This window comes from Carcharhinus amblyrhynchos, chromosome 9 (assembly GCF_965287045.1).
Source record: "Carcharhinus amblyrhynchos chromosome 9, sCarAmb.v2.hapA, whole genome shotgun sequence".
Lineage (NCBI taxonomy): Eukaryota > Metazoa > Chordata > Chondrichthyes > Carcharhiniformes > Carcharhinidae > Carcharhinus > Carcharhinus amblyrhynchos.
This window is the reverse complement of record NC_137332.1, coordinates 55049600-55063703: the sequence shown is the minus strand read 5'-3', so window position 1 is coordinate 55063703 and position 14104 is coordinate 55049600. Positions and strand designations below refer to the sequence as shown.

Here is a 14104-nt window from a genome sequence, read left to right as displayed (position 1 = left end):
CTCGCAGGTGGAGGATGTGGTCAAGAAGGCGTATGGTGTACTGGCCTTCATTAATTGAGGGATTGAGTTTAGGAGTCGGGAGGTAATGCTGCAACTTTATAAGACCCTTGTCAGACCCCACTTGGAGTACTGTGCACAGTTCTGGTCGCCTCACTACAGGAAGGATATGGAAGCTATTGAGAAGGTGCAGAGGAGATTTACAAGGACGTTGCCTGGATTGGGAGGCATGCTTTAGGTTGAGGGAGTGAGGTCTCTTCTCCCTGGAGAGATGAAGGCTGAGAGGCGACCTGATAGAGGTTTATAAAATGTTGAGAGGTATAGATAGGGTGGATTCTCAGAGGCTATTTCCCAGGGCTGAAATGGTCGCTCCGAGAGGACACAGGTTTAAGGTGCTAGGGAGCAGATACAGAGGAGATGTTAGGGGTAAGTTTTTCGCACAGGGTGGTGAGTGAGGGGAATTGGCTGCTGTCGGTGGTGGTAGAGGCAAACTCGCTGGGGTCTTTTTAAAAGACTTCTGGATGATACATGGGATTTAATGGGATTGGGAGTTATAGACAGTTCTATGGTCTGGTAGGTATGGATATGATCAGTGCAACTTGTGGGCCAAAGGGCCTGTTTGTGCTGTAGTGTTCTATGTTCTACAAACTCAATAATACCTGTCAGTCGTCATTTTCACATCAACAGTGCTTTTAAAAAGTTTCAAAAATGTAATTCTAGATCATCATTGAAACTAAAGAATAAAATCATGCTTTTCCAAATAGTGTGCTTTGCTCTGCCACTGGAACTTATAGGCAGTCATTGATCTCAATTGGAAGTGTTCGTGTTTTACTCCAAAACTGCTTCTTAAAGTAACTCACTTTTTATTTTTGTACAAAGTTATTCCGCGTTGAAAGAAAGCGACTGCCAAGTGCTCATCCCTGCAGATGCTTTTATCAAATGCCTAGAGAACAAAGACACATTAATTTTTTTTGCAATTAAACTCCCCTAAGTCTACTTGCCATCTACAAGCACAAGTGTGATGGAACACTGTTTGCTTGCCTGGATGAATGCTACTCCAAAAACACTTGAGAAGCTTGACACCATCCAGGACAAAGCAGCCAACTTGATTGCTACCCCTTCCATAAACATTCCCTCCACCGCCAATGAAACAGTGACAGCTTGTGTACCACCTACAGGATGCACTCCAGCAACTCACCAAGGTCCCTTAGGCAGCACCTTCCAAACCCACAACCACTATCATCTAGAATTATAACAGCAGCAAATACCCACCAACAGCAGCAAATACCTGCGAACAGCACCAGCTGGAGGTTCGCCTCCAAGTCACTCACCGTCCTGACTTGGAAATAAATTGCTATTCTTTTGCTGTCACTGGGTCAAAATCTTTAACAGTACTGTGCATGTACCCACACAGTGAGAAGTCTCAACACCAGGTTACACTGTGCATGTACCCACGCCCCCAAGCTTCAAGAAGGCAGCTCAGCACCACCTTCTGAAAGGTAACCAGAGGTGGACAATAAATAATGTCCTAATCAGCAAAGCCCACATCCCGTATGAATGAATATGAATAAAAAAAACCTACCACAGCTCATATCTACTTCCAGTTACTTTAGCATTTTACAATGATTTGTTATCAACCTAATTTGTTTCTATTTATCTCGTGTAATAATAACAGCTGAGAGGTGCAATATTCATCTTTCACCACATAGCAAGAGAATTTTTGTTTTCAACTTACTAGCAAAATTATGGGAACAAGATAAGTGATGTCTGAAAGTGTTGTAAAAAACGTGGAGCACAAACACTGAAGTTTTTTTAAAAAAATACTTCTCCTGCTCAGAATTTTTACTCCATCCTTAAAGTTACAAAGCCAGTGCTCAGAGGGGACTGATCAACCCAAGTTCATTCCTTGTGTGCTCCAAAAATCCAAATTCAGAATCCAACTGAATCCAATTCATGGTCACCACAAGACAAACAAGATCTAATCTGACAAGATAAGGCACTGCACCCCCACCTTGGGCCCGATCTGACACTTGATCTTAGCCAAAATAAAAGGAGCATCTTATCCACAGGCAAACACTGCCAGATACTCTGACTGGAATTGGTGCATTTGGGTTTGAGAAGTCCCTTCAGAGTCAGCCTTGGCTCCAAGAAACATAATCTCTGATGCCTCAGTGCAGTACTGAGGGAATGCTGTAAAGTTTGAGGTGACGTCTTCCAGTCGAGATATTAGATCTGCTTTTTTCAGGTGGCGAGCAAAGATCTCATGATCCTACTCAATGAAAAGGAGAGTTCACTTAGTGCGCAGCTAACACTCATCTCCTAAAAGACACCACTAAAACAGTTCTCATTTATTGTATGTTGTTAGTGGGATTTTGTTGTGTGCATATCAGTTGCTGTGTTTGGTTGTTATGAGAGTGAGAACATTTCATTCACTGTGAACCAATTTGGGATGTGCTGAGATTGTGAAAAGGTGTTGTACAATTACACATTCTTTCTTTCCTCTTCACAGGTTTGTCCAATTACCATGTGGAATTTGAATCCTGGGAGCGCAGTGCCTTAATGCTGGGTGTCTCATTGTTACGTTGCCGTATGCAGCTTCCTAAACATGAAAGCAGCATTGTCGATCCACCAATGTGTAATGCAGAGGCTCTTGGAGGAAAGTTAATCTTCTATAATCTAAAATGCGTAAGCTCTAAATATGAATGTGTTTTTACACAATGCAGATCTTCCATTTAAACAGAAAAAGAGGACATGAATTCAAAATTAATAAACTTCAAACTAAACCAGAGATAAAAAGATATCCCATCACATGATAGTTGGTATGAACAATAGAGTCTCATCATGAATAATTTGTTTAATTTCAATTACATGTTCAATCGCCTTGTTTTAAAGATCAGAGGAAAATATCATATATATATATAATGCTACAGTGCAGAAAAAGGCCATTTGGCCCATCGGATCTGCACCAACCACAATCCTATCCAGGCCCAATCTCCATAACCTCATGCATTTACCCTAGGTAATCCCCCTGACACTAAGGGACAATTCAGCACTGCCAATCCACCTAACCCGCACATCTTTGGACTGTGGGAGGAAACTGAAGCACCCTGTGAAAACCCACACAGATGCAGGGAGAATGTGCAAACGCCATACAGGCATTGACCCAAGCCAGTAATTGAACCCCAGTCCCTGGAGCTGTGAGGCAGCAGTGCTAACCACTGTGCCACCCAAATAGTTCTGATCAGGATTGGAGATCGCAGACTCCAGCTAGAATCCTGTACTGTAACCATTCCATGTACATATTCAAAATTTTCCAATCCAACTTTTTAAAAAGAAAAATCTACTTATTGATCTACAAGGGGTCTGCTACTTAATCTCACCACCCATCTATGGGGGAAGAGTTAGTACAAATCATGTAATGGTACTGCTCCTGAGGTGTTCACCTATATTTAATTCAAATACTTTGATGTACGTAACTACAATTAGCAATGCCCTGACCCTCCTAAAGATAGGAAGGAGCCACACTCAGGAATTCCATTCCAGGCAGAGCTGGTTAAATACCCTGTGGAATATGAGGGCGCTTTGCAGATAAGAAAAACTGACTCAGTGACAGAACTGGATCACGAAAATTGTTATCTTAGACAGCTATTGCTACAGTTCACATTTCTGTAAATGCTTAGTGTGTGTATAAATATCAACAAGTACATAATGAGGAAAGAGACAGACATCAAACAGGGATTGTTATAATAGTGGATTGTACCAAAGAGCTTGTAATTGTGGAAATTAGAGAAATATGAATGCAAGTCACATGTAGATAGAACAGCAAAATGAGTAGGGAATAACAAAATTATTGTTCTGGGAGATTTAAAATTACCCGCTCATTAAGTGGGGCCTGGGAAATGAGTGAAGTTTACACAAGGAAAGGAATGGAACTTCTAAGGTATGGCTCCTTCTTCAAACAACATATTAAGAAAGGAGCCATAAATTGCTTTCTCAATCTCCCTGTGACTCCCTGTACAGCTAAGCCAGCCATGGTGCCATATGACTTGCTTCTGGCTGGGGTATGTAGGGGCTGTCAGGGAGGGATAATACCTTTGGTGGGGGAACATGTCGCATCCTTTCAGGGCGGTTTGTCCATCTTTTGTCTCCACCTGGCACTCAGCTCTTACCTGTGGCTCCCTGTAGCTGTTTGCATGCGACAGCAGCCACACCCCAGGCAACGGCCTCAACAAGCCCGCTAAACCAGGCGAGGGTAGCCGATGGGTCTCAACCCTCAGTGAGACAGAGAGTTGTCTATCCCAGCATGTGAAGACAGAGTCTGGTGGATTGAGCGGACGAGACCAATGGAAAGTCCAACGGTCAAGAAGGCAGTCTCTGCAAGCGTCGTGGAACGCGAAGAGCAGGACAAGACACAGAGGACGTCCTGGTCATCCACTGCGCCTAGTCCCACCTCTAGCCGTCTTGATTCTTGTCTTGCCACTGGATCTAGATGGGAATTGGGAAGAGAGAGTGAGGCTGACACTGCACAACTCTCCCTCACTTTAATCCAAATCAAGCACTATTCTCAAAACCATCATCATCATCATCATCATCATCATCAATGTCATGTTCAATCCTTGAAATCCTGTGGCGATGGGCGAGCAACGAAGCAGCAGATGTGGATACACCGAGAGCTGTAGTCATGGACCTGCGCACAGGCTCAGGTCTAATGATCGTTTTCACTGACCGAAACAGCAGTGAAACTCGGTGTCTACCTGGGCAACTGAGCAGTCTTCTCCAGGAACGCACTGCTCACCTCCATAGAATGAGGAAGGGGCTAGAAAAGGTGCCCTGAACATTGCCTGCTTCACCTCACCCTGGCCAATTTATTGCGGCTAGCAGGGATCCCATCTGGCAGTCGAACACACAAAATAAAACACAAGGTGACACTGCTTACCATTGGCACTTGGAACGTGTGCACACTTTTGTTCAACCCTACAGCAGACAGACCAGGGAGAAGAACAGCCTTAGTTGCCAGAGAGCTTGCAAGATACAACATTGACATTGCAACCCTGAGCGAAACTTGTCTTGCCAACGTAGGTCAGTTGACTGAAACTGGAGGTGGATACACTTTTTTCAGGAGTGTTCGCAACAGGGATGAACATCGTGATGCTGGAGTTGGATTCGCCATCAGGAGTCACCTTGTTCGTAGTCTACCCAAGGGTGTGAACGACCAGCTTATAACATTACAGCTTCCACTACAGAACAGAAGTCAAGCCACCCTGATCAGTGCTTATGCCCCCACAATGGACAACCCAGTCGACCTGAAAGACAAGTTCTACGAAGAACTAGATGCCCTAATATCAGCAGTGAGTAGTACCGGTAAGCTGATCTTACTTGGCGATTTCAATGCAAGAGTAGGGTGTAACTCTGCAATTTGGCAGGGAGTCATTGGGAGGCGTGGAGTGGGCAAGTGTAACAGTAACTGCCTACTCTTACTGAAGACCTGTGCAGCACACGACCCCCTCATCTCCAACACAACCTTCCGTCTGCCTACCTGTAACATGATCTCCTGGATGCACCCCCACTCTAAGCATTGGCATCTTATCGACTATGTCATTGTCAGGAGAAAAGACAGGCAGGATGTCAGAGTGACCAAGGCCATGTGTGGTGCTGACTGCTGGACAGATCACAGGCTCATTGTCTCTAATAATGAGGCTCTGCATCAGACCCAAGAGGTGAACACAAGGAAGCAAGGTTATGAAAAGAATCAATGCAGCCAAGCTAAAGAACTCCAGCATAGCTTCAGCACTGGCTGAAGACTTAGAAATCAAGCTTGTTAACTTACACCTTGCAGGCAGCTCTGAGAACGACTGGGAATGCTTCAGGGATGCTATCCATACATCTGCGCTGAAGATGCTTGGGCCTTCTACCAGCAAGCAGCATGATTGGTTTGATGAGAATGATGAGGAGATACAGGCTCTACTTGTTGAAAAGCATCGTCTTCCTCGGGCCTGTCCGAACGACCCATCTTCAGCTGCCAAGAAAAATGCTTTTACCAGTGCTCACAGGACAGTCCAGAATAAACTGCATAAAATGCAGGGTGCCTGGCTGAGCGCCAAGGCAGATGAAATACAGGGATACGCTGACAGAAACGACTTGGAATGGTTCTATGAAGCCCTCAACACTCTCTATGGACCTTAGTCTCTCGGGAGTTCCCCCCTCCTGAGTACAGATGGTACAATTCTCATTACAGAGAAGGCTCAGATCCTGCAGAGATGGGCTGAATACTTTGAAGCCGTCCTCAACCGACTGTCATCTATTAATGATGAGGCAATAGACAGGATTCCCCAGGCTGATATCAACAGCACCATGGATGATCCACCGGTAGTAGCAGAAGTCACGAAAGCTGTCAGCCAGCTATCCAGAGGCAAATCCTCAGGGGCAGATGCCGTACCCGCAGAGATCAATAAAGCTGCTGGTCCTGCACTTATCGAGAAGCTCACCGAGTTGTTCCAGTCCTTTTGGAAGCAAGAATCCTTCCTCAGGAACTTAAAGATGCTTCCATTGTACACCTCTACAAGAGGAAGGGCAATTGGCAAGTATGTGACAATCACCGAGGAATCTCTTTGCTCTCCATCACAGGAAAAGCCCTTGCAAGGATCCTGCTAACTCATCTGGAGCTGGGCCTGCTTCCAGAGTCACAGTGTGGCTTCTGCAAAGGTCGTGGGACTACTGACATGATTTTTGCTGCGCACCAACTTCAGGAGAAGTGTCAGGAGCAGAATCGTGAGCTCTACACAACCTTTGTTGACCTCACGAAAGCCTTCAACACTGTAAGCCAAAAAGGCCTGTGGAGGATCATGTCAAAGTTCGGCTGCCCTCCCAAATTCATTCAGATGATACGCCAGTTCCAAGATGGCCAGAGCACTGGGTGGCGGAGAATCCTCTGAGGCATTCCCAGTCACCAATGGCATCAAACATGGCTGTGTGCTCGCACCCACACTGTTCAGCATGATGTTTACTGCCATGCTGAATGATGCCTTCCAGGATAGTGTTACTGGAATCAGCCTCAAGTACAGAGTGGATGGGAAGCTCTTCAACCTGTAAAGACTTCAAGCTATTACCAAAGTGAAGGAGACTGTTCTGAGAGATTTCCTCTTTGCCGATGACTGCGCCCTGTATACTGGCTCAGAATGTGGGAATGCCGGCGTTGGACTGGCGTAAACACAGTAAAAAGTCTGACAACACCAGGTTTTAGTCCAACCGATTTATTTGATAATACTCACATTGGGTTCATGTCGCACTATCTGTAACCCCCGTGACTTGCCTGGGTTTGCAAAACCTCACTTACTGTACTGTCCGGAGACAATACACATCTCTGTAACCTGTGATCAGTGCTCCTTCCACTCACATTGTCAGCCACTTCAGGTCTTGAACAGCAGGTTAGGTGTAAGGATTCGCATTTTAATCAGTAATCTCTAAACTGTCTGTGCTTTATATGCTCTGTCTGAGGCCAGAACTCTCCATTCACCTGATGAAGAGGCAGTCCCCTCGAAAGCTTGTGAGTATTATCAAATAAATCGGTTGGACTAAAACCTGGTGTTGTCAGACTTTTTACTGGCTCAGAGCCAGAGATGCAAGTCAGTATGGACAAATTTTCCACAGCATGTGACAACTTTGGACTCACCATCAACATTAAAAAGACCGAAGTCACGCACCAGCCTGCTCCTCATGCACCGTACACAGAACCCATAATCACAATCAAAGGGCAGAAACTACAGGCAGTGGACCAGTTCACTTATCTTGGCAGCACCCTCTCCCAAGCAGTGACTATTGATGCAGAAGTTAACTGCAGAATAGTAAAGGCAAGTTCTGCTTTTGGTAGACTGCACTCCACTGTATGGGAACGTCGAGGAATCAGCCCAGCAACAAAACTGAAGGTCTACAGCACCGCGGTACTCACTATCCTCCTGTATGCCTGTGAAACGTGGACTGTGTATCAAAGGCATGGAAGACAACTCAATCGTTTCCACATGACTTGTCCTCGCAGAATATTACGCATCTGTTGGTAAGACAAAGTACCAGACACTGAAGTTCTCTCTAGAGCAAGTCTACCATCAGTCCACACACTGCTGATGAGAGCGCAGACCCAGTGGGCAGATCATGTTATCCATATGTCAGACGAGCGCATACCCAAACAGTTCCTTTTTGGGGAACTCTCTGCTGGATGATGCTCGCATGGAGGGCAGAAGAAACGTTACAAAGACACACTCAAGGCCCCCCTGAAGTCACTTGACATTGACACAACCACCTGGGAAACACTGGCACAAAACCGCCCTACCTGGCGCTGCCTCATTCGACAGCTTACAAAGCAAGGTGCATTGCTGAAGCACAACTTAAGCGCAAGCTGCGCAGGTCCAGAGCCACCAGCGCAATAACTACAGTGCCTACACAAGTCTGTCCAATATGTGCCAGGACATTCCGTGCCCGAATTGGCCTGATCAGTCATCTTCAAACACACTGCATCCAGCCTCAAAATGACTAATGGTGTCAAGGTCCTCGTTGACGATGGACGAACAACACCAGAGGGATGATCACTCTCACTAGCATTCAGAATTGAATACTGGTTGGAGGGTGTGATGCAGTTGGGGGATTCCTGCACTAACTGCTTGGTCATCACCCATTCTCTCTCTATCTTCATATCCTTCTGCTGCAGGCTGTTCACGTCCAGAAGCATGCCATCCACAAACTCTCAATCTCACAGATGCACTGCAGTGATGCCAACTGCTGCTTAAACTCCAAAACGCTAAGCGGGGGTTGTGGGCACTGGCATAACACAAGAAGCATCTTGGAGTTCCCAGCGATTATAGGATACGACTTCAGCATGACTGTGATGCCCTGTCATGTCTCCAATAATTAGACTCTTAACTCACTTGACAGAAATAGACTTAAAACTGAAGAATTACCAGCTAGGTCACTAATCAGCTGTTTCCTTTGTCTTGCTGTCATTTCATTTTATGGGGAGCTCAACTTAAATGTTTATTACCTATACATCACCGATTGTAATTTGTTGTAAGATTTGGAACCCTTTCGTGTTACTTTCCTTTAACCTTTACTTTCTACCCTAGATCTGATGAATTAATTGAACACTGATTGTAATTATATGATAAATTAACAATCTGACTTTAGTTCTCATATCAATTAATTGATCTTTTCTTACATTATAGTTGATTCATTTAAATTAAAATAAAAACTTACCGGTATACTCACTCTTTGATCCACATTGTTACTTTGCAATTTTTTGCTTCACTCCTTTTCAATTCACACCAAAAGTCATATGGCACTATTACTCTGCTCCTGGGTCTATCCTTTTGTCTGATTGTTCCATGATTATTTTTACAAAAGTTAACAGGGTAAACATATACCATTAAAAATGGAAGCTACCTCGAGTTTCTGGGTACTGTGAATGAACAAAGACGTTAGAAACAAACCAAAATTAAAAAGGGCATATGGGGTCAATACTGATCTATACCAGAAAATAAGGGGCAAAAGTTAAAAGTTTATTTATTGGTCACAAGCAGGCTTTCATTAACACTGCAATGAAGTTACTGTGAAAATCCTCAAGTCGCCACACTCTGGCGCCTATTTGGGCACAATGAGGGAGAATTTAGCATGGCCAATGCACCAAACCAGCACCTCTATTGGACTGTAGAAGGAAACTGGAGTACCCGGAGTAAACTCATGCAGACATGGGGAGAACATGCAGTCTCCACACAGACCGGGTCCCTGCTGCTGTAAGGCAGCATTTGCAAGACTGATAAAGGAGGAAAAATGAGGAGGGAAGCTCATAAAATATTAAAAAGAACAGAGTCATTGAATCCCTACAGTGCAGAAGGAGGCCATTCGGCCATTTGAGTCTGCACCAACCACAATGTAGAAATAACAGATTTTAATTTCCAAAACATCGACTGGAATATCCCTAGGGTAAGGGGTTTGGATGGGGAGGAGTTTGTTAGGTGTGTTCAGGAGGGTTTCCTGACACAGGACGTCAGGAGAGGCTGTACTTGACCTGGTGCTGGCTAATGAACCAGGACAGGTGTCGGATCTCTCGGTGGGAGAGCATCTTGGGGATGGCGATCATAATTCTCTCCTTCACGATAGCATTGGAAAGAGATAGGATCAGGCAGGCTAGAAAGGTGTCTATCTGGAGTAAGGGGAAATATGAAGACACAGGCAGAAAATTGGACGAGTAAACTGGAAGGAGGCATTCTTGGGAAAAAGTACAGAAGGAAAGTGGCGGATATTCAAGGAATGTTTGACTGGAGCTCTGCACGATAACGTTCTGATGAGACAAGGAGGTTTTGGTAGGGTGCAGGAACCATGGTGCACGAAGGTTGTGGTGAACCTAGTCAGGAAGAAAAGAAAAGGTGTATAAAAGATTCAGAGAGCTAGGAGATGTTAAGGATCTAGAGGAGTATAAAGCTTGTAGAAAGGAGCTTAAGAAGGAAATTAGGAGAGCCAGACGGGGTCATGAGAAGGCCTTGGCAGGTAAGATTAAGGAGAATCCCAAGGCCTTCTACAAATATGTGAAGAGTAAAAGGATGAGAAGAGAAGGGATAGGACCTATAAAAGGTGAAGGGGGAAAGGTCTGTGTGGAACTGGAAGAAATGGCAGAGGTGCTTAATGAGTACTTTGCCTCGGTATTCACGGTGGAAAGTGATCTGGGAGGTTGTACTACAGGTTTGCAGCAGTCTGAAAAGATTGAGTATGTGGATGTTAAGGAAGAGGATGTGTTAGAACTTTTAAACTCTATCAAGATAGACAAGTCGCTGGGACCAGATGGGATGTACCCCAGGTTACTGTGGGAGGTGAGGGAAGGGATTGCAGAGCCCCGACGATGATCTTTGCGTCGTCGATGGAGACGGGAGAGGTTCCGGAGGATTGGAGGATTGCGGATGTGGTTCCTATTTTCAAGAAAGGGAACAGGGATAGCCTAGGAAATTACCAACCGGTGAGTCTGACCTCAGTGGTTGGTAAGCTGATGGAGAGGCTTCTGAGGGACAAGATTTATGAGCATTTGGAGAAGTTTAGAATGATCAGAAATAGTCAACATGGTTTTGTCAAGGGCAGGTTTTTGAGAATGTGACTGAACACATTGACGAAGGAAGAGCGGTAGACGTGGTTTACATGGACTTCAGCAAGGCGTTTGATAAGGTCTCCCATGCAAGACTTCTTGAGAAGGTGAGAGGGCATCGGATCCAGGGGGCTTTGGCCTTGTGGATCCAGAACTGGCTTGCCTGCAGAAGGCAGAGAGTAGTTGTGGTTGGGTCTTTTTCTGCATGGAGGTCGGTCACCAGTGCAGTGCCCCAGGGATCTATTCTAGGACCCTTGCTGTTTGTCATTTTCATAAATGACCTGGATGAGGAAGTGGAGGGATGGATTAGTAAGTTCGCTGACGATACGAAGGTTCGTGGTGTTGTGGATGGTCTGGAGGGATGTCAGAAGTTGCAGCGGGACATAGATAGGATGCAAGACTGGGCAGAGAAGTGGCAGATGGACTTCAACGCAGATAAATGTGTAGTGGTCCATTTTGGCAGGACCAATAGGATGAAGGAATACAATATCAAGGGTAGGAGTCTTAGCTGTGTCGAAGAGCAGAAGGATCTTGGGGTCTGAGTCCATAGGACTCTTAAATCAGCCTCGCAGGTGGAGGATGTGGTCAAGAAGGCGTATGGTGTACTGGCCTTCATTAATCGAGGGATTGAGTTTAGGAGTAGGGAGGTAATGCTGCAACTTTATAAGACCCTTGTCAGACCCCACTTGGAGTACTGTGCGCAGTTCTGGTCGCCTCACTATAGGAAAGACGTGGAAGCTATTGAAAGGGTGCAGAGGAGATTTACAAGGATGTTGCCTGGATTGGGAGGCATGCCTTATGAAGATAGGTTGAGGGAGCTGGGACTCTTCTCCCTGGAGAGACGAAGGTTGAGAGGCGACCTGATAGAGGTTTATAAGATGTTGAGAGGAATAGACAGCCTCTGAGAATCCACCCTATTTCCCCAGGCTGAAATGGTCGCTACGAGAGGACACAGATTTAAGGTGCAGGGAAATAAGTACAGAAGTGATGTTAGGGGTAAGTTTTTCACTCAGAGGGTGGTGAGTGAATGGAATCGGCTGCCGTCAGTGGTGGTGGAGGCGAACTCGCTGGGGTCTTTTAAAAGACTTCTGGATGAGTATATGGGGTTTAATGGGATTGGGGGTTATTGATAGGTCCATGGCTTAGTAGGTATAGATGTGATCGGTGCAACTTGTGGGTCAAAGGGCCTGTTTGTGCTGTAGTGTTCTATGTGCTATGTTCTATGTTCAATCCTTTCCCCGCAACTCCACATATTTATCCTTCTAATCCCCTAATGCTAAGGGGCAATTTAGCATGGCCAATTCACTTAAGCTGCACATCTTTGGACTGTGGGAGGAATCCAGAACACCCGGAGGAAACCCATGTAGACACAGGGAGAACATGCAAACTCCACACAGTCACTCAAGGCCGGAATTAAACCCAGGTCTTTGGTGCTGTGAGGCAGAAGTGCTGCCCACTATGTCAGCATGCCGCTGCTTGTACAGGATTGTACAAATCTCCATAATGGCAGTTGTTAAATGTGAAGTGGGACCTGAGAGGATAAGGTAGTGAGATAGTAGAGGATAAGTAGAAATTAATGGGGATACTTAACAAGTACTTCACTTCAATGTTGACAAAAAATGGAAATTGGAGTGCAGAAAAAGCTGTCAATCAAGCAATGGTTTGTCTTGGACACAGGAGTTTCAACAGGCTAATAGATATCTGGGCTCTCAGCCAAGCCTCATTATGGGGCAGAAATTGTTGAGATGATGATGCTCCTATGATAGAATTGGGTGGGAAATTGTAGGATATTGAACAAATGGCAATGCTGAAAGTCAAATTAGAGTGTGACTTATCTTCTAGGGTGTTGATGTTGAGAATTAGGGGGAGGTACTTGAGCTATTTGGTGTTGCCAATCATTGCCTTACACATGAATGATACCTGCTGCTTGTTAGCCCAAAAGAATTTTTAGTAGCCTTTGTTTTGTTGAATGTTAGAACTGAACTCCACAACTGCACCACTTTAGCACTCACCAATTAGATTAATATCCAGTACATTTTGAAACCAATTTACAGTTGTGTCATGAGCAGTTTCATTTCCACTTTTTTATTAAATTACTGGCATCTATTTAAAAAATCCACTGCTTCCCTTAATATAAACTACAAAACAACCTACATTTCCTACAGTTCTTAATGAACTGAACTTCCTCTAATGATATATCTATTATTTTAAAAATCTGTTCAAGGGTGTACAATGTTAATCTGTTCATTATAATTGTTCTTTTAATCTGTCCTGGAATGGACACAGGAATATCTGTCTACTCCTTCCAAAGGTGGAATTGAGTTACTCATCACTTACCGTTTCAGCCTGGTTTAATTCTTCCAGTAAGAGATGCAGGCAGCCAATGTTGAAGCAGATTTTGGAGGTGGGCTCTAGAATAGCAGTGAAGCAGTCCAGTGCAGTTCCCCATTCTTGTCGGTCTGCTGCACTGATTCCTTCATCCCACTGTCTTATAGTATCTGTCAAAGACATGCCGGGTCCTGACGTTTGGTGTGTGTGCTTACACACAGGCTGTAAAGTGTGAAATGTTGTGTGCCCTGTGCACTGGTTCACCTAGTAAACTATTAATTACATTCCAGAAGCTACCTCTTTTACCATCTGCTTCCTCCACTGACTGAGTACACTACTAAAATACTTCAGGAAATGTGACCCAAGTGACTAAACTCAGCTCTGACTGGGCCAGTTTCACAGGAAGTTAATGCAGTGACAGTGAGTGCCATTTGATTCACTTGCTGAGCTGAGAAATGCAAACAGACTGAAAAATCTGATCCTTAAATTGATGGTATTAAGAAGGATTAGAAAAGTATGGTGCAAAGTATTTTATTTACCTAATTCCACCCCCCTGCAAACACTTATGTATATTTTGTCTTTTCATTTTCTGTTGCAAACTTACGAATCAAGTACATCTGATGCTGGAATTAATTCACTAAATGTAATAAAGGATCAAGCTGT

General features: G+C 44.7%; 1 protein-coding gene across 1 annotated transcript in view; it reads right to left on the bottom strand.

Annotated features, from left to right (window-relative positions):
* Positions 1–13746, bottom strand: part of ncf2 (neutrophil cytosolic factor 2) — a 56666-nt gene extending 42920 nt beyond the window's left edge. The window contains exons 1-2 of the mRNA XM_080195707.1: positions 13451–13746; positions 858–940 (exon numbers count right to left, since the gene is read on the bottom strand). Of these exons, the coding sequence (XP_080051833.1) occupies positions 858–940; positions 13451–13624 (257 nt within the window). The 5' untranslated portion in view covers positions 13625–13746. The remainder of the gene's footprint in view (positions 1–857; positions 941–13450) is intronic.
* Positions 13747–14104: the final 358 nt, after the last annotated feature.